This window comes from Mastigoproctus giganteus, chromosome 9 (genome assembly GCF_048544385.1).
Source record: "Mastigoproctus giganteus isolate SK-2022 chromosome 9, ASM4854438v1, whole genome shotgun sequence".
Taxonomy (NCBI): Eukaryota; Metazoa; Arthropoda; class Arachnida; order Uropygi; family Thelyphonidae; genus Mastigoproctus; species Mastigoproctus giganteus.
Window position 1 is genome coordinate 127585782 of NC_143583.1, and position 20697 is coordinate 127606478.

A 20697-nucleotide genomic window follows, 5' to 3' on the forward strand; every position below is an offset into this window, starting at 1 on the left:
AAGAAATAAATCACACTTGGCAAATTATATGCAACAACCCACCTAATACACTTTGAAATCATGTTTAGGATACTAACAAATGTTAAAAAAAAAAAAAAAAAAATCAAATCAAAACAATCACTCAATCAATCCAAATTTAATCAAATCAAAATCGTCATCATCATCAGGTGCTATCTTCATAGTGAAATGAGTGACCACAAATTTACAAACATTTCTATATTCTGTGCATGCTCTGTTTTAGGTCAGCATACAACCAGCAGGCATACATCTGACCAAACAAGTGATAAACATAAATAAAATATAAATTAAACAGTGTATATTTTAAAAATTAATAAAATTGTGGTTATTTCATAGCTGTAAGTCATGGAATTACCACAAGAGATTGTTGACATTTACTAAAAAAAAGCTCATACGAAAGAGTATTCTTCACAGGTGTTGTATCTTTGTAGAGAGAATGTTAATTTTTTTTACTGAATTGTAAGGATGGAAGGATGCTGAGTATATTGCTATGACCCAGAAACAAAGCAGATGAGCAAACAATGGAACCATTCTTCTTCAACAACCCCCTCAAAAAAAAAAAAAAAAAAAAAGGCCAGGGTTGAACTATCTGCCAATGAGGTCATGTTGTCAGTCTTCTGGGACTCAAAAGGAATCATCCTTACAGATTACCTCTCAAAAGGCAATGCCATCACTGAGTAGCATTGATGTTGTAGATTTTTACAGATGTTGCATTGATGTTGCAGATTACCTCTCAAAAGGCAATGCCATCACTGTCAGCTTTCTAGCCAACAATGATCCTGCTCAGAGTGGACTATGCAATCAAAGTCTGGCCTTAAAAATCTACAACATCCACCTTATTCTCCTGACCTCTCCCTTCAGACTTCCTCTTCCCTAAAATGAAGAAACCATTATGGTCCACAGGTTTCAGATTGATGAGAAGGCAATTAATGAAGTAGAAGCCTGCTCAAAGTGAGGTGTTCTATTCAAGAAGAATGACAGAACTTATCCACATTTGGGAAAAATGTGTAACTCCAAAAGGTAGCAAAAAAGAGAAGGATAAAATTGCCAGCCAAGTTTCAAATCCCAAACTCAAATATTTCTAGATGAAGGTAAATACTTATTGACTGCCCTTCATAATTTAGGCTTCGGCTATTTTCTCCATGATCTCTTTTGTATATTTGGGCTGAAATTTTTGAATTAGATGTTAAACTTGGACTAAATATTATCCTTTAGATTTTACAATTTCTAAATTTCAGTTCTGCCAAGTCAACCGCTTTTTTCATGATGGAAAAACATAAACCAATTTTATCTTTAAAAAAAAAAATTGTTGCACATGATATTCACTCTTCACTATGCTCATTTAGATATGCAGAACAGCTTACTTGAAAAAAAAAAAAAAAAAAAAACAATTGTAGCTCACACAACAATTGTTTTTTTTTTTCTTTAAATAAAATAATTTTTCATATATTTATTTCAGAAGTACAGCTATGAGACATTATTAAACTAAACTGAGTACAGAGAACAACTTTGCTATTGAAAAAAAAAATGCAGTTTATCTTATGCAAAATTTAAATTTAGCAATCATAAAATCTAAAATGGTTTCAAATAGTCCAATTTTATCATAAAATTCAAAAATGTTATGGAAAAAATACAACAAAACTCCAGTGCCTTTTAATTTAAACACCCAGTATAATAGTGTCACTTCCTTTCCTTTTTTTTGTGAAACCTTAAAATAACTGCTACAAATGTTTATATGTTTACCTGCAGTCCAGCTCTTGTTTTCCTAATTGGCAATGGATACAGAAATTCAGGAGCACTATATATGTTTCTACACAGAGCTGAAACCAGAAATAGAATAAAATGCTATAAACTGTAATTCAAATATATAAAAAAAACACAATCAGCCTAAATAACAGAAGAATTATGACTAAAATCAAATTAAATTGCTCACAGTGTGCCTAAGGGAAAAAAACCTTTTGGAAGACTGACAGCAAGTGTTAATGTGTTTACTATGGCAGGCACTGACATTGTCATTTCTTCAACATGCAAAAGATGGCTAAATAGGTTTTAAAAATCTTGGTGATTTTTAAAATGTTTTAAGCATCATCTGAAATGCAAAAATGTTAAAAAACTGAGACATCCAATGAATATTAAAATGTAGCAAAAATTTTAAGTACAGTTATTATACTAAATAAGCAATCTATAGGAAATCTACAGTTGCAGAAACTTTATGAATAATATTAATGACTTAATATTTCCTTGTAGAGCAGCATTCGATCTCTTAATAATACTAACTGGCTACTTTACCAATGATAATACCAACACAAATCTAAAGCTCACTGTACACAAATTCTTTCACTTTTTTTTTTAATATATATATATATATATATATATATATATTATGTGAGATAAAAATTAGGCAAAAGTAATAAAAATAAATAAATATGGCTATGTAGCTATCATTAGAGGCAGCAAATGCACATCCTCCACATGATGCCTAATTATATCTGATAATTAAAATAAATATAATATTTAAAATAAAAACATCCGCCAGTAGTTTTTTTTCCTTTCTATTATATAAGCTGGTTAAGCTTGCATTATGTCAGTGGTGTGGCTCTGATCAAGAGTGCTATCTGTTCTATAGTTTATTTTTCGCTGCATAAGGACCACCGCCATGCAGATCCTCTGCATTGGTTGATCTATCAGAGAATGGAGGTGTTTAGTTCTTCGATATTTCTGCCTTTGCGATGATTTGTATGGCGATTGAAATGCAGCGATTCCATGACCATTATTGGCCTCGTGGTCCTCTGTCGATATGGGGCATGATGGTCAGTCTATCATTTTGATATTTTAGTTTTTTGGTAGTTTCTTTAACCCTTTTTTGGTGATATTTCACGTTTTTTGGAACTGGTACCTTCGAGGGGGGTACCACTAAATTATTTATAATTGGCATTATTTTAAATTTACATTTTTTATTAATTGGGTTTAATGACTTAATTGACTAAATTTTACAGGGAATTATCGACTACCTTTTTGTCCTATTATCTCTACTTTCCCTTCCCTGTTTGTTTATTTTATATTATTTTGCGTTTCGTTTCGCTCTGCATTATTGCCGTACTACTGGCGGATGTTTTTATTTTAAATATTATATTTATTTTAATTATCAGATATATACAGGCATACCTCGATTAACGAATAGGATGCGTTCCACGAAATTACTTTGTTAAGCGAAACTTCGTTTTCAGAGGTAAAAATACTATGGCCAGAATAGGGATACGTTCCTACGTAAAGAAAATGAAAAGCTTTTTTTCGAACAAAGAAAAGTTTTATTAAATAAACAGTCAACTTACATACAAAGCGAAATCACATTTTAAAATATGAGGTTAAAGTTGATTGTTTATGCTTTTTTCCCCTTTCATTTAACAATTGCCTATACGGAGTTATTGCATTTAACACTGATCGCTTAACTATAACACTTCTTCCTAAGTCAGGATCATTTTCACTAAAAAAATTTAAAACGTTTTCAATATCATTTAAGCACCTTTTTAAATCTTTGGTTGTTAACACTTTTTCGGCAGGTACTTCTTTAACTTCGCCTTCACTATCTTTGTCTTCGTTGCTAACAAGGCTTTCTAAATCTTCCACTGAAAAACCATCATCTTCTGCATTCAATAAATTTCTAACATCCTCTTCATCGACATTTTTGAAACCTATTTGATTGAGCCATCTGGATAACTTCATTTCTAATTCTTGGATGTTATTTTCTTCTTCTAGTACAACTTCTGGCCATATTTTGCGCCAAACTCCATTTAAGCATTTCTTAGTGACTTCTTTCCAAGAACTATCAATGCTTTCTATTGCGTTTTTAATGGTGTAGTTTTTCCAAAAAGTTTTAACTGTCATTTCCTCTTTATCCTCTAGTTCAGTTAAATTGCTTAAAGTTCGACGCAGATAATAAGCTTTAAATGATGCTATTACTCCCTGATCCAATGGTTGAATCAGGGAAGTTGTGTTTGCTGGAAGAAACACAACTTTGACAGGAATGCATGTGTCCAACGTGTTAAGATCAGTAGGATGTCCCGGAGCATTGTCTAACAACAAAAGAGCTTTTTCTTCAAATTTGTTTTTATGACAATACTGTTTTACTCCAGGACAAAAGTGGTTAACAAACCAATCAGTAAATAACTCCTTGGTAACCCACGCTTTTCTATTTGCTTTCCATATTACAGGTAAATTCATTTTTATGTTACCTTTTAACGCCCTCGGATTTTCTGAATGGTAAACTAATAACAATTTTAATTTATAATCGCCAGAGGCATTTGATCCAAAGAGTAACGTTAAACGGTCTTTGGCTGTTTTGAACCAAGCAGCTGATTTTTCTTCAATAGAAATGAAGCTTTTTGTTGGTAGCCGTTTCCAGAACAAACCGCTTTCGTCAACATTGAACACCAAATTTGGTGGAAAATTTTCACGTTTAATTATTTCCTTTAGTTTTTCTGGAAACTTATTTGCAGCTTCAACATCTGCACTTGCAGCTTCTCCTGTTAATTTTACACTATGAATCCTGGCCCGTTTTTTAAATTTCTCGAACCAACCACGAGAAGCCCCAAAGGTTTCCGTAATTTCTTCAGTTTGTTTAGATTTCAGGTGATTAAACAAAAATGGAATATTTTTTTATGTTAAATGGGGCTTGAAATTGCGGACTTCGTTATATCGAGGCTTCGTTATCAGAGGTAACGTTAACCGAGGTATGCCTGTATATATGTATATATATATATATTCTTCAGGAGAGGAGAAACTACGAGTGCTGTTCAATAAAAAATTATCATAATTTTTCATAAATAACCGTACTGCTTGCTATTTCTAGCTGAGCTGCAGAATTTAAGATCAAACCAAGCTGCATCACACAGCAACTGCACAGTTGACTCATGTGCATGGTGTGACCTTGTCAGACAGGCAAGTTTACGCCTATTCAGTTTCACCTACATAAAACAATGGATGTGACAAGAGGAACGGCTACTTTCAAATTTTGTTTCTCTCTCATGAAAACATCAGCTGAAGCATATGAAATGTTAAAACAGGCTTATGGTGAATCTACACTTCCATACAGCACAGCTCATAGGTAGTTTAGAATTTTTAAAGATGAACATGATTCGATTACAAAAATTGGCATTCCTAGAGCTCCAACCACTACTGTTACCATAGAAACCATACACACTGCTTCTGTAATCATGAGAGAAGATCATCGTATAACAATAATGCAACTAGCAGAGATGTTGAGAACATCAGTAGGCAACATGCATGGTATTCTCCATGACAATTTGTCATTCATACCTGAGTAACAGCAAGTTTGCAAGGAAGTTTGTCAGGAGCTGTGATAGATGGTTACTAAAGATGGTGAAGTTCTGCACAAGGTGATAACAGTGAAATGAGACATAGGTTCATCATTTTGACCCAAAGAGTAAGCACTGTTTGGAAGTTATGTCATCAGCAACACCTAAAAATGCAAAAGTTGTGGCTTCTGCAGGGAAGGTCACAGTCATCTCTTTTTTTGACATTCAAGAAATAGTTTGCCAGCATGTCGTGTTGCATCATATAACTGTTATGGGATCTTACTAAAGAACTGCACTGCATACAGTTGGTGGATGCTGCATCATGACAATGCGAGACCTCATATTGCTCATACTGTCATCAAGTACTTACCCAGCATTAATATCAAATGTGTTCCTCATCCACTCTACAGCCTGACTTTGCACTGTGCAATTTTTTTTAGCATTAGCAGAGGCATATGATGCAAGAAAGCAAGCTTATGCAGCATCAGCCAAAAAAAAAAAAAACCCTTCCCATTTCACCTATTCATTTGATCCAAAAGTTTGTACAGTTCTTCCTGGAATTTATTTAAGCAATCAACTTCCACGACAGATAGAAGTTTGTTTCAGCAATCAACCATCCGCTGGCTAAAGGCAAATTTCTGCACATTTATTCTGCAACTCTTTCCTCAATTTGAATTTATTTCCCCTCAAGTGCATAATCTGAGCAAGAGGAAGAATCCCATCAGCATTGATGCTTGCTCAAACCATTTAAAGCCTTATACACCTCAATCAGATCATCTCACAGTTGCCTAGTCTCCAGATGCTGCAATTTGCAGAACTTAATCCTTTCTTGGTAACAGCAACCCTTTGTTCCACCACCAATTCCGTTGCCCTTCTCTGTACTTTTATTTTCAAAGTTAAAGAAGGAGCTGTGAAGAAAACACTTCCAGTCATCAGAAGAAGTTGTAAAGACAATGGAGGCAATTCTCAAATGCATGGTAACAAACTAGTAACCGTTTGTTATCAGTCAGTGGGATTCAATCCTTACACAGAATTTGCCATGTAATTAGTGTATAGATCTTAAATATTCTTTTAGCAGCATAGTGTGCAGGTATATCAAGAACTGGAATTGATGAAATAATCAGCACTTAAACCTGCATGGAACGTAATCTGTTTTTAATTTCTTAAATTACAGATTATTCTCAGATGTTTCGCAGTACTTCCTGTACCACTTTTTCAGTGACTGTAAAGACAGCAGAACTGGTAAATTATGGTGATATGATTTACCATAAAGTTGTTAATTTTGATTATACATTACTACCTTTTAATTTGATTACACATAAATTTGATTATACATTATTATATGTTAATTTGATTACATGTTTCTTATTTGTTAAGGTTAGACTGTGGTAAGACTGTTAAAACTTAATTCTTTACCTGATGATTGCTAACAGCTATTTGTTAACTAATTAAAGACTGAACCATAACCTTAACCAAATAAGAAACATGTAATTAAATTAATGTGTAATAAAATTAACGGGTAATAAATGAGCACTTAAACCTGCATGGAGTGTAATCTGCCTTTAATTTCCTAAAGAATTACAGATTAGGCCTGACGTAGCCCAGTTTTTTTTTTTGGTAGTTGTTGGCGCATCGGCTTCTGTGGCCATAGTGCACCTCCAAGGTTTTGGCAGTACTTTGATCCAAGCCCGAGGCGGGATTCGAACCCACAACCTTTGGGTTACCAGACAGGCACCTTACCCACCTGGCTAGCCCGGTCGGCACGTAGCCCAGTGGTTCAGGAGTGAGAGTGCATAGCACGTGTTCCTTGAGTGGATCAGGGTTCAAGCCCGTGACTACTAAATACGATAAATATTTGTATTGATGATTTATTGTAAACTCTACTGACTTGGTTGTCGTGCCGGAGTATAAACAGAAAATTTATTTATTTATTATTCTCATATCTTTTAACATTTAATATGTAATCAAAATTCATAACAACTTAATCTAAAATCATATCACCATAATTTACCAGTTTTGCTATCACTACAGTCACTTAAGAGGTGGTACAGGAAGTATCACAAAACATCTGAGAATAATCTGTAATTCTTTAAGAAATTAAAGGCAGATTACACTCCACACAGGTTTAATAAGTGCTCATTATTTCACCAATTCCAAGTAACGGTGATTGATGTAAATGTTTTGTTTTTTTTTTAAATTTTGTGCATAGCCCCCCCATGATATTATACCCTATACCTGGGTTTTTAATGCCTCCACAGCCAAGTGGTCAGACATGGGAATGCAATAGTACATGCTCTTTGAATATACCAGTGTCCAAGCCCCTGACTACTAAATACGGTAAATCTGTATATATATATAATTCATTATATTATATATATTATATACACACACATATAATAAACTACACTTTGGGAGACTTAGTAGGTTACATAAACAATTTTTAAATAATAATGTTTTTTTTTTGTTTTTTTTATATAACGTGCAGTGAGTTAAGTAAGTATTAATGTAATAATGAGGTTAAATGAATTACAATTAATAGCATAGAAAAAATAGAAAGAATATATAAATAAATAAATAATCATAAACCCAGGTACATATTATCTTATCAAGAAGCCACAACATTACCATGGTTTATGGATACACAAAGTATTTTGATTTAGCCAGACAGTTTTGTGCAAGTTCAGAAAAATTTTAATTGAATTATTTTATTTTAAATTTGGTAACTTTTTCTGTTTTAAATTTTGTACATCTAAACTGAATGGCAGGACAAAATTTAAAATAGAAAAAGTTACCATTAAAATAAAATAATTCAGTAAAAATTTTTCCAAACCTGCACTCAACTGTTTGGCTAATCAAAATACTCTGTGCTTCCATAAACCATGGCCATTATTTTTAAACCTAAGCACACACGTTGCCACAAACAATATTAAAATTGTTAGTTAGCACCATTAGGCTAAAAATGCTTGAAATACAACCATATTATACCTTGATCCACTCCACAAAATCAGTTCCATAATAAGTTATATAGGATCCAATGCAAAGGAATTAACAATATAAGTCATTTGTCAATATAAGTCCAATCATGTGCATATAAAGTATAATTGTTAAATGTAATAATAGCATTAATGCCACATACCAGTAGCACATTCCTAACAATCCATAATAAATAGGATTGTTTTGTTGTAATATGCAAGCAAAAATTGCAAAGCTGATATGGCTGGAGACTTAATTATTGGTGGTGGTAACAGTTGATTGTTTGATATTTGGTTTTTAGGAGCATTAGCAACTAAGGCCATATTGCTCCGGGAAATGCGGTGGTCATTCCCTGACCTTTCCGCATCCTCCGTATTTGGTGGTGACAAGGTGGTAACAGTAGTAGTGGTGGTGATGGTAGTGGAAAATGATACAAGGAAGAAAGCTTATACAGCATCAGCCAAAAAAAATTTCACCTTTCCATCTCCTCTGAGAGTTTATCTAGTTCTTTTAATTTATTCAAACTACCCACCTCTACAACATGAGATTGGAGTTTGTTACAGCAATCAACCACCCTCTGGATGAAGGCAAATTTCTGCACATCCAACCAACTCATTCTCAATTTGAATTTATGTTCCCCCAATATGAGTAGTGTTAAGCAAGAGCAGCTTGACCAGCTTAAGTAATCTAAACATCGATGGAATCGACATTTAGCTTACTTAACCTGGTCAAGGCCTTAAATACCTCAATTAGATCTCCACACAGAGGTGCCTAGTCTTCAGATGCTGCAATTTACAAAACTGAAGCTGTTCCTAGTAAGAGAACTCTTTCCAACTTTATTGCTTTTCTTTCTCTGCACCCATTCAAACATATCCACATCTTTCCTAAAATATCCAGACCTGTATGCAGTATTCAAGATGTAGGCTAACTATTGCCTGATAGAAAGGGATAATGCCTCTCCATCCCTGCTGGGAAAATTCCTGTATATCACTGACAAAACTACACAAGCTGTCCTAGCAGCCTGTCTGCACTCAGACCACTTCATATCCGACTGCACAATTACCCCTATTATTCATTCTCCTTCTTTTATTCTCCACTGCCCTGGGTGGTCTCTTTCATTCTCCACTATCCTGAGTCACACAGCTGGTACATTAATTTGAGATTGCTGCTCCCCATATGAAGTACCTTGCATTTGTCAATATTAAACTTTAATTGCCACTTCTCAGTCCATCTGCCAAATTTGTCTAGATCTTGTTGCAGTAGCATACCCATACCCTGATTACTATGATTAATTTCCCTGAAAACCTTCGTATCACCTGCAAACTTAAGTCATTAAGCCTGATATGCCTTCACGATCCACGTGGAGGACCCAGCAAGTAATTTGTTTACCCATTAAATCATCCCACAGCAGCAACTCAGGGGAATCCACTGAGAATTAAACAAGCTCTAGACCAACTGATTCCTGTGAAGCTAAAGAAAAGAAGGAAGTGAGCAAACCTAAAGAGTCAAGCAACTTGAGCAAGGACAAACAAAACCAAACCAAAGAACAACTAACTCAGAGCAATGAACAGCTCTGCATGCCAATACAAACACCTCCAAAACCTAAAAACCCCTGGATGTCATGGTTGCCTCTAGGCTGCAGCTAGAGGAACTGATGGCCACACAAACTAAGGGGATCACTGCAGCAATGTGCCAACAAGTTATTCAGTATTGGCTTGATATGGCAAAGACTGCTACACAGCTAATAATCCAGAACTGGATACTTGCAGCCTGGCTTGAACTTGCAACAAATGAAAAAGAAGTCTATCAAAGGTGACAACCACTAACCTATGGACAGGTGTTTAGGATAAACACTAACAGTGAAAATGCTTCCAACAAACAAGGTCAAACTATGACAACTGGTACCTCCCACCTAGGGAGCAAAACATAGTGATCATAAGGCCTAAAGAACAGTGAACATTAGAAACCAGGGACTTAGTAACAGAGATGCTGCTAACCCACTTCAAGCAAGTCAAGGTAAAATGCACATGAAAAATATGAAACAGGAATCTTAACACATTTGCTGTCTCAACACATACGTATAAGATGGCAGTCTGAGCCTTAGCTGCAATGCACCCAAGCAGTGTGCCATAATGCATACGAGTGGTCATTCTTAAGCTGTCAACTAACTTGTGCCATAAGCATAAAGACACATGAAATTAACAACTATTCAGTATTGACACACTGATTGAATGCTTTGCAATGCTTGACATTTGTTTAGGGACTTGGCACACAGCTTTATTTGTTTTTTGCTTAGGGGTTGATGTTAGTTTATATACATGAATAAACTTGTTATAAAATTTTAAGATTTGTTCTGATTGACAGCTCAGCACAAAAGTGTTAACTTTTAGCATTGAATTCCAAAAACTTTTAGTTTTCAACTATTATGTACAAATTTTCAGAATGCTGGGGATGCCAGAACATTGATATTTTTAAAACATTCCAAAAATTACAGCATGTTGAATGAGTTCTCTCACATTTAGGTGGCAACAAAAGTGTTATAATAGAGACTGCCACCAAACAGGATGATGCCAAGGTCATAAAGACTCATCCAGAGGTGGACAAGTTAGGACTTAAAGCAGAGCTCCCAAAGGGAGAGGGGCCCATCAATAATTATCTTTGATGTTGAGAAATCAAAAAGCATGAATTCTCTGATGAGCAAAATTTATGACAAGTCCTTCCAAGGAAGAAATGGCCAAGGAATTCAACCTGTGGTATGCTGCCAAGACAAGGCATCGTGACACACACAACTACATCATGGACTCGTCACTCAGGGTTTGGCAAATCCTAACAAGGCATGATTGGATCTATGCTGGCTGGACCAGTCACCAGTGCAGGGATCACATCCCTCTGACCAAATGTTTTAAACATCTAAGGTACAGCCACACTTTGCAACAGTGTCAGCAGAAGGACAGCACTTGTGCTGTAAATGGCCATGAATAAAAGGCAAGCAAAAACAACAGCACAGAGCCAAAGTGTGCCACTTGTAAGGTAGCAGGGCTTAACTATGGCTTTGCTGTTACATATAATATGTGGAACATCAAATTTTCCATGTATACAAAAACAGTTAAGCAGTTGAAGTCCGAGACATACTACTGACTCCAACTATAATTTGACTAATGATAAGGCACCGAAGTTTGTCCAGCTGAATGCCCAAAGAGCCCGTGCCAATGTGGATGAAATCAAAATCGGAACAGAGGAAGAAATAGATATACTAACTGTCCAGTGGTCCTACATGCATGGTGGTACCACTTGCCATACTATGCAGTGGAATCATCCACTGATACAACTTGGGCAGCCATAGTAATAAGAAACAGCACCCTCACAGTTTGAGCTTCTGTAGACCTTTCAGGACCAAGACATCAATGAGAAATACAACTTTCTGAAAGTGATAAAGCCCAAGAAACCTATAGATAAAAAGAAATCCAAAGAAGAAAAAATTAGTCAAGAAACACTTGTCATGATGAACTGAAGATGACAAATGAAGTGCAAAATAAACACTGACAAGGACAAAATTGAGTATAGTGAGTTATGCAAAGCCATTAGAAAGTGACTCAGAGAGGACATAAGAACATTTAATACAAGAAAAGTAGAATAGGCATTAAGGGAAAACAGCAGTAAAACTTAAATCAGCTATAAACCTTATAAAGTATTAAATAAGAAGCAAGGGAGTGATACCAACGGGGGGGGGGGGAGATGGATCACAAATTAGCAACACATACGACATACCCGATATTCTCCCTAATGAGGTGAAACATGCACTGAAGAAAATGAAGAATTGCAAAGCCCCAGGTGAATATGAAGTTGCTAAAAAGTTGTTAAAATTAGCAGAAGCTGGCAAGACTTCACAAAATACATCTGGAAAGGCATGATGCTTAAGGAGTGGAATAATGCAATCATAATTTTGCTGCATAAGAAAGAAGATAAATTAGAAATTGGAAATTATAGACCAATTAGCCTGTTGTCCCACATCTACAAGTTGTTCACAGGGGTCATTACTAACAGATTAGAAAGAATATTTGATGAGAATCAACTGAAAGAGCAAGCTGGCTTTAGGACAGGATTATCAACTATGGATCACCTTCACATGATATCACAGCTAATGGAGAAAGAAATTAATATAAAACACAATTATGCCTGGCATTTGTGGATTATGAAAAAGCATCTGATTCCAAACAGCATAAGGCAATGTTTCAGGCAGTGGAAAGACAGGGCACAGACATCCCATATATTATGATTTTGAAGAAAATATATGAGAACGCTACCTCCTTTATTAGACTAGACAAAGACAGTAGCAAATTTAAAACTGAGAAAGGAGTTCAACAAGGAGACATAATATCTCCGAAGTTGTTTACTGCAGCTTTTGAAGAAGCTTTCAGAAGATTGGACTGGTTGCAGAAAGGAATCAGTATGAATGGAAAGTACCCAAACCATTTACGATTTGCAGATGACATTGTGATCATAAGCCATGATCCCAAAGGCTCAGAGGAAAATTAGTTATGCAGAATTAGTAAAAATTTCGGACTAAAGATGAATAAGGCTAAAACAAAAGTAATGATGAACAAGTATGCCACAGGAAGGGATATAATCACTGAAGGAACAGAAATTGGAAAAAAGGTGAATTCATACATTTATCTCAGATAAGTCATTAGCTGTAATAATGATAAATGGATGGAAGTCAAGGGAAGAATAAATTTCGGATGGATAGCATTCAGGAAATATAGTCACATACTGAGGAACAATATCCCAATTTGTCTGAAACGTAAAATAATGAACCAACGTATACTCCCCACTATGACTTATGGAAGTGAAACTTGGGCACTCACTGAAAGAATGGAAGAGAAGCTGAAAGCTACATAGTGAAGAACATTACAAATTATATTAGGAATCTGACTGTTGGATAAGAACACATGGATTAAATAGCAAAATCAAGTAAAGGAGATCCTTGTCAAAACTAAAGAACTGAAATGGACTTGGGCGGGACACATAGCTTGAAGACATGATGACAGATGGACTAAAAAAATAACAGAATGGTATTCACAAGAGGAGCTAAAAGAAAACCTGGAAGATAACAGTAGAGATGGATAGATGAAATTCAAGAGTTTGTGGCAGTAAATGGATGGTCATTGCACAAAACAGAAGGAACTGGAAAGTTGCTGGAGAAGTCTTCATCCTACAGTAGATTGAAAATGGCTGATGATGATGACCTTCACAGTGACTAAGGTAAATGCACTTCGTACACCACTGGCTGGCTGAATGTGCCCATATCACAAGTCAGCTGGGTTCCCTCCAAGTGATCTCCCTGTATTTCTGATCAGGAGAGAGCATAGCCACAAGCATCGATTACTTGCAGAGTGCTCATGCTGCTTTACCCAGTGGAAGACTGATTGTTTCCATGGATGTCAACTGTTGCTCAGTACCATGAGCATAACCATACTGATGCTCGGAGGGGGGGGTTCCAACAATGGCTAAAAGCTGGAAGACTTTCTAGCCACTACATCATTTAGGGCCCACATAATCTGCTTATCTATAGCAGTACCATATGGGAGAGCAACATTGATATCAGTCTCACCACAAAGGAAACTGCAACTGAATTTGTCAAATGGCATATACAAGAGGCACGGACCACCACGCCATACTTTTAATCAGGTGTGACAACTGTGGCACTCCCTCCAGTACATGAAATCACCAGATACAATTTAAAAAAGGCCAACTAGGAAGCTTTCTGGGATTACCTGAGGCACAGTTTGCTAGGAGCTCCTCAGATAACTATAATCAAATAGATGCTAATGAATATATAAAAATTAACAGAGGCACTGATAAAAGCCTGTAGCCAATCCATGCAGGAAAAGCATGCCCAGATTTAATGCTGTCCCCTGGTGGTGGTACCCTGAGCTTGATAAACTCAGGTGAAGGGCAGGTGTACACAGGGCAAGAAGACATTTCCAAAGAATTAGGAAAACTAAACACTAAATGAAATAAATGCTGCAAGAGAGCAATATAAAAACCTGACAAACTTCTACACTGCTCTCATCAGGAAAAAAAGTAGTCTTCACTCAAGTCACAAAGGAAGTTAGGCAAGTTAAGGGATGGATGAGATCCCAATTATAATATTAACATAACAATAATGCTGTCATTAATGAAATTTACTGATGCCATGTTGAACACACACAGACATAAAGGGTACTGATTACTACTGTATTAGTGAGGAAAGTAAACAAACAATATTGAATTTAACAAAAAAAAAAAAAAGTGTCCAAATGAAACCAATAAATGCACCTGTAAGAGGGTCCTTTCTATTTTCAAACCTTCCAGTTAAATATGAGATAAACGTCACCTATATTGGAAGCAATTTTGCTGTAGTAACGAAAAATGCACCATAATAAATTCCTAGACTTTAGTATCTATCATCCATTTCCCATAACCAAAACTCAAGAAGGAAGAGGGTCATGCCCAGAGTTATTCCTTCTTGAAACCTAAAAAACAAAACAAAATAAGCGGGAAAGTATTTTAAATGGGAGCACTATAGACATTAAAAAATGCTTTGTACTTCATAGGGTTTATCGTGGAACCAGAAGAAAGGAGTGCTAAATGAAGGATAACACTATACATAGGAATGTTATAATGAGAATTTACCGTAAATAGCTTGAATAATGCCAAGGATGAAGTCACTGGATTAGATGCCCATAAGGCTGAAGCTGGATACAAACCAGGATTAATGAAATTATATTTTAGTTCATTAATTAATAACTAGGTACAAACTGGAATGGGATGAATAATTAACCATTCAAAAATCATATGAATCTGTGTTCAATTTTCATCTCTAAGGATACTCTGGTCCCTCCAGTGACAGTAAGTCCCATTAAAGTTTGGGCTCGTGCTCAAATTAGACACAGCATTGTTATTCACTGGTTGACTTATGTTTCTAATATCTTTAAATAAACAGCATTGCCAAAAAAGATTAATCTGCCATTTATAGTACCATTGTGACAGCAATTTCAAGAATGCTGGTCCCTTTCTCTAGGCAGAAGGCCAGTGGCCTCAGTTAGCAAATACATGTCAACATGTGAACAACATATTGAATTTAAGTGAACAGAGAAGCAGTACATGGAAGAAAGACTTCAGTTAAACAACATGACTTCCTGGACAGTTACTTGAAGACTGTCAACAACCAAACTGTTACACAATCTATAGGAAATTTATGGTTAATGACTTTGATAGCTGAGTGCTTGACTTCTGGTCCAAGCAGTAAAGTCTTGAATAGTTGGAAGCCTCACCCTGAAAGCACTCGAAACCTGTAGCACCCAGGATGTGAATACTAATCTGTCCCACATCAAGCTAATCCATAAAATGTGTAATTACCCTAGTCAAAAGGTTACTTAAACCAGAGAAAAGCACACCTGAGGGCAAACACTCTCCCCTAACCTTCTGAAACACTGCTCTGCCATATCACCTAAGTGCAGAGTACAGTCAAAGAGAGTTGTCTAAAGTTATAACATCAGGGTCTTTTTTCAGGAAAACCCAAAACTATGGAACCTCTTAAAAGCTGACCCTTTCCAACACCAGAGATACCATTTATCAGATCACTTGCATGTGATCTGGTAAATTAATTTTTATCACAAACATGGTGATAAGTGTTTTTCATTCCATAAATAATTTACTAACACTACTTACATTTACTTACACTATTTAATTACTCACTTACACAATACAGTTAATATTAATTTCCAAATACTACTTCACTTACCCAACTTTTCTTTGGCTTCGTTAAATGCAGTTTCCCATGTTACTCTCCTTTCTGGTGTGGGAAACAGAACTGTTAGGTTCTCAACACCTTCCCTAGAATCATAAAAAGCAGAAAACAAACTAGAATTAAAGATGATGATGAAAAAAAATTCAGAATATAGTTATTATTAGTAGTAGTAGTAATAATAGCAACAGTAGTAGTAGTAGCAATAGTAGTGCTGGCAAATGATGCAAGAAAAAAAAACTTACACATTACCCAAAATAAAAAAAATAAATAATACCACCACCATCTCATCTAATAATATGTCTAATTCTTTCTTAAATGTATTCAAACTACCCATTTCTACAACACCAGATGATAGTTTGTTCCAATAATCAGTAACTCACTGGTTGAGTTTATGTACCCGTGTGTGTGTGTGTTTTCTGAGAAAGAGTTAAAATACCATCATTAAATTTATTCAATTCATTTAATGCCTTAAACACTTCAGTCACCTCCTCACAAGTGTCTAGTTTCCAAGTGCTGGAATTTGCAGAACCAAAGCCTTTTGTGGTAAGAGCATCCCTTTTTATTCCTGAATAATCTGGTTGCTCTTCTCTGCACCCATTTCAAGAGATCCACATTTTTATTAAAATAAGACTTCCAGACCTGTATGTAGTACTCAAGATGTGGCCTAACCACTGCCTTATACAATTGGATAATCACCTCTACGTTGCTGCTGGCAAAGTTCCTATATATCACTGACAGAACACCATAAAGCAGTTTTGGCAGTCTGTTCTGCACTGCTGAGATTTCATGTCAGACTGCACAATTACCCTTAGGTCTCTTTCGTTCCCCACAAACTTGAGCGTGGTACCACTTAACTGGTTATTCTGGGATTACTGGTGCCTATGGGCAGCAGTAATCCCAGAATAATTGGTAAATGCAAAGTACTACATATGTGCAGTACCTTGCATTTACCGATGTTAAAACTCAATTGCCACTTCTCTCTCAGTCCATTTGCCAAATTTATCTAAGTCTTGCTGCAGTAGTATGCATTGATTCTTGTCATTAACCAGGCTGCCAATCATTGTATCATCTGAAACCTTAGACAATAACTTGACAGACCTTCATCAATATCATTAATCAATATTGTAAACGGCAAGAGATCCAAGCATTGAATCCTGAGGGACTCCACTAACAATGTTAGTCAAAGAAAAGCAGTACCTATTTATAACCACCCTCCTTTTTCTGCCACTCAGCCATCCCTTTATCTATAGCATTAACTTGTTCCCAATGCCACACAGCTCCAATTTGTACAGCAGTCTTTCATGCATAACAGTGTGAAAAGCTTCGTTAAAATCTAAATATGTGACGTCAAAATTATTATTTACATCCAGTTCCTTTGTTACTGCATAATAGTAGCTAATCAGATTGGTCAGACAGGTTATTTATTGATAACCTGTCTGACCAATTATTAATTATCTATGTTAATTAAATGCAGACAACGTTTAAGCTAAGACATGTGACAGAGAAGATAAATGCAAGGGATACATATAAATTAACATGTGACACAGAAGCCTATGATAGATATAAGCTGGTCTGTAACCAAGTTACAAAGGAGGTTAGGCAGGTAAAGGCAGATTACGAGAAATCTTTGGCAGAGGATGCAAAGAAAAACAGCAAAGACTTCTTTACTTATGTAAACTTTAGAAGGAAGGAGATGAATCAGATTGGTCCACTTGATATCGATGGTTCACCTGTTGATGATCCTGCTCAGGTAGCTAACAAACTAAATGAATATTTTGCATCAACATTCACACATGAGGAGTTATTCAGGAAGGGGAATGCCAGAGGTGTATTCAACTCTGGCAGTAAGCTAGATAACCTTGTAATAACTGAGAGTAAAGTGGAGGAGAAATTATTATTATTATTATTATTAGCTATATGGTGCAAGGAAGCCTGAGGCTTATGCTGCACCAGCCAAAATAAAATTCCCGAGTTATCCTAAGAGAGAGAGAGAGAGAGAGAGAGAGAGAGAGAGAGAGAGCGAGAAAGAGAGCGAGAAAGAGAGAAAGAGAGAAAAGTAGAAGGGAATCACCAAGAAAGAGAAGAATGATGATATCCATCTCAGGACCCTGGGTGTGCCAAGCCCATACTCACCAGATTTGAGTCCCTGGGGTTATTGTTGAAGATAAACACAAGAAAGGCACCTGGGGTGAATGGAATCTATCCAGTTATATTAAAGGAGGTGGCAAAGGAAGTAAGCAAACCCTTTCCCTGGACTCAGGGAAGGTACACATGGACTGGAGATGTGCAAATATGACCCCAATCCACAAAGGAGGATCAAAGGGAGACAGGTAATTACAGACCTGTTAGTTTAACTTCTGTTCCAGGGAAATTAATGGAGGCACTGGTTAAAGAAGCATTGCAGGATCATCTAGACAAGACTTCAGTTATAGCTCGGACACAGCATGAGTTTGTTAAGGGAAAGTCTTGTCTGACTAATTTGATTGGATACTATGATGTAGTGACAAAGGAACTGGATGGAAAGAATAACTTTGATATCATATATTTGGATCTTAGAAAAACCTTTGATACTGTTGCACATGGAAGACTGCTGCACAAATTGGAGCAGTGTGGCATTGGAGGCAAATTGCTGTTATGGATAAAGGGATGGTGAGTGGGAGAAGGCAGAGTGGTAATCAATGGACACTGCTCTTCGTGGACTAATGTTATTAGGGGAGTCCCTCATCAGGGTTCAGTGTTGGGTCTATTGTTGTTTTCTGTATTTATAAATAATACCGATGATGGTATATCAGGCTTAATGTCCAAGTTTGCAGATGATACGAAGGTTGACAGGGAAGATTGTTATTAATGACACTAATGACAGTACACTGCTGCAACAGGATCTAGAAAAGTTGAGCAGATGGGCTGAGAGGTGGCAAATGAAGTTTAACATTGACAAATGTAAAGTATTACATATGGGAAGCAGTAATCCCAGAGTAACGCATCAACTCTGTGGTACCACACTGACATCATCATCACTGTCCTAACACCTACTTGTACCTGTGCTTCCTGAGCAAGAAGCTCATCCGTGCTTTATTCCTCTATCTTATCAATTTTAGTCTTTTGATCCTTAATCATATCCTCCGTATGATAAATCAAACGTTGAGGATATGTTACTGCCCCTGCCCCGAAGAGGCAGATGTCGACTATCTAGAGCTCAATTAAACTTTAAAGGCAAACTTCTATAAATTGTGATTCTTGTTCCAGCCAAATTAAAACTCTAAACATTTAAAATTCATCAATATATTTTTGTATTTTATACTTTTTAACATTTTCTTTTATACAACTATAAACTCTAAAATCAATATAAAACTCTAAAGAATAAAATTCATCAATATATTTTTGTATTTTATACTTTTTTTTTTTTTTTTTTTCAAAATTTCCTTTTTATACAACTATAAACTGTAAAATCAATAAATTCCAATTCTAACTAAATCTCAACTCCATAAAAACACTATTTACATATATACAAACTTTTGCAATTATCTAATCCTGTTTACTTCTCTAGCGAACTTAGCAAAAGCTTCATTCCATTCTCTATTCTTAAACAAGTCACTCCAGGTGACTGAGTCGGAGCCAATCTGCCTAATTAACATATTCCTTGTTATATCATATCTTACACACTGCTGTAAAATATGCTCTGTATCCTCTACCATCCCACAAATATACATTGGATTTTTTTTCTACACCAAGCTCTACCAGTCTTTTCTTTAACCCATGTCCAGTTAATAACATTGTTTGGAACATTCCTAGCCCAGACCAAGATGAAATATCTCTCATAGTTTTCACCCCAGGCGAAAAGGCAAAGGTAACATGCCCCTTAGTAGAACCATTCCATCTTTCCTGCCATATACAGTCTATATGGCAGGAAAGATGCAGGCAGATATGAAATTCTCTGAGCAGTGCAGACGAGCTGCAAGAGTAGCTCATGGTGTATTGTCAATGATATATAGGAATTTTTCTAGCAGGGATAAGGAGGTGATTATTCCCTTGTATAAGGCAATGGTCAGGCCACACCTAGAGTACTGTATACAGGCCTGGAGGCCTCATTTCAGGAAGGATGTAGAGCTGCTGGAACGAGTACAGAGAAGGGCAACTAGATTGGTGAATGGGACAAAGGGGTTCTCTTACGAAGAAAGGCTTAAGTTTTGCAAATTACAGTGTCTGGAAACTAGGCACCAGCGGGGTGATCTGATAGAGGTGTACAAAGCCTTGAATGGTTTGAGCATGCTCAATGCTGATGGGATTCTTCCTCTAGCTCAGAAAAATCACCTGAGAGGGCATAAATTCAAATTGAGGAAAGACAGATGTAGGATAGATGTGCGGAAATTTGCCTTTAGCCAGCGGGTGGTTGGTGGGTGGAGCAGACTTCCATCCCTTGTCGTGGAAGTTGATAGCCTAAATAAGTTTAAGGCTCAGCTGGACAGGTATTTCGAACGAACAGAGGGGTGAAGTGGAAGTGGTTATTTTTATTTATTTATGTTACTTTTTTTTTTTTTTTTTTGGCTGATGCTGCATAAGCTTGCTTTCTTGCATCAAATGCCTCTACTAATGCTAATG

General features: G+C 36.2%; 1 protein-coding gene across 3 annotated transcripts in view; it reads right to left on the reverse strand.

Moving 5' to 3' along the window:
* Nucleotides 1–20697, reverse strand: part of LOC150080713 (rho guanine nucleotide exchange factor 17-like) — a 394606-nt gene that overhangs the window by 117567 nt on the left and 256342 nt on the right. For all 3 annotated transcript variants that reach the window (XR_016547420.1, XM_090381790.1, XM_090381791.1), the window contains exons 12-13: nucleotides 16093–16184; nucleotides 1762–1838 (exon numbers count right to left, since the gene is read on the reverse strand). Coding sequence is in view for 2 of the 3 variants with exons in the window: in XM_090381790.1 (XP_090237916.1) it covers nucleotides 1762–1838; nucleotides 16093–16184 (169 nt within the window). In the remaining variant the exon portion in view is untranslated. The remainder of the gene's footprint in view (nucleotides 1–1761; nucleotides 1839–16092; nucleotides 16185–20697) is intronic.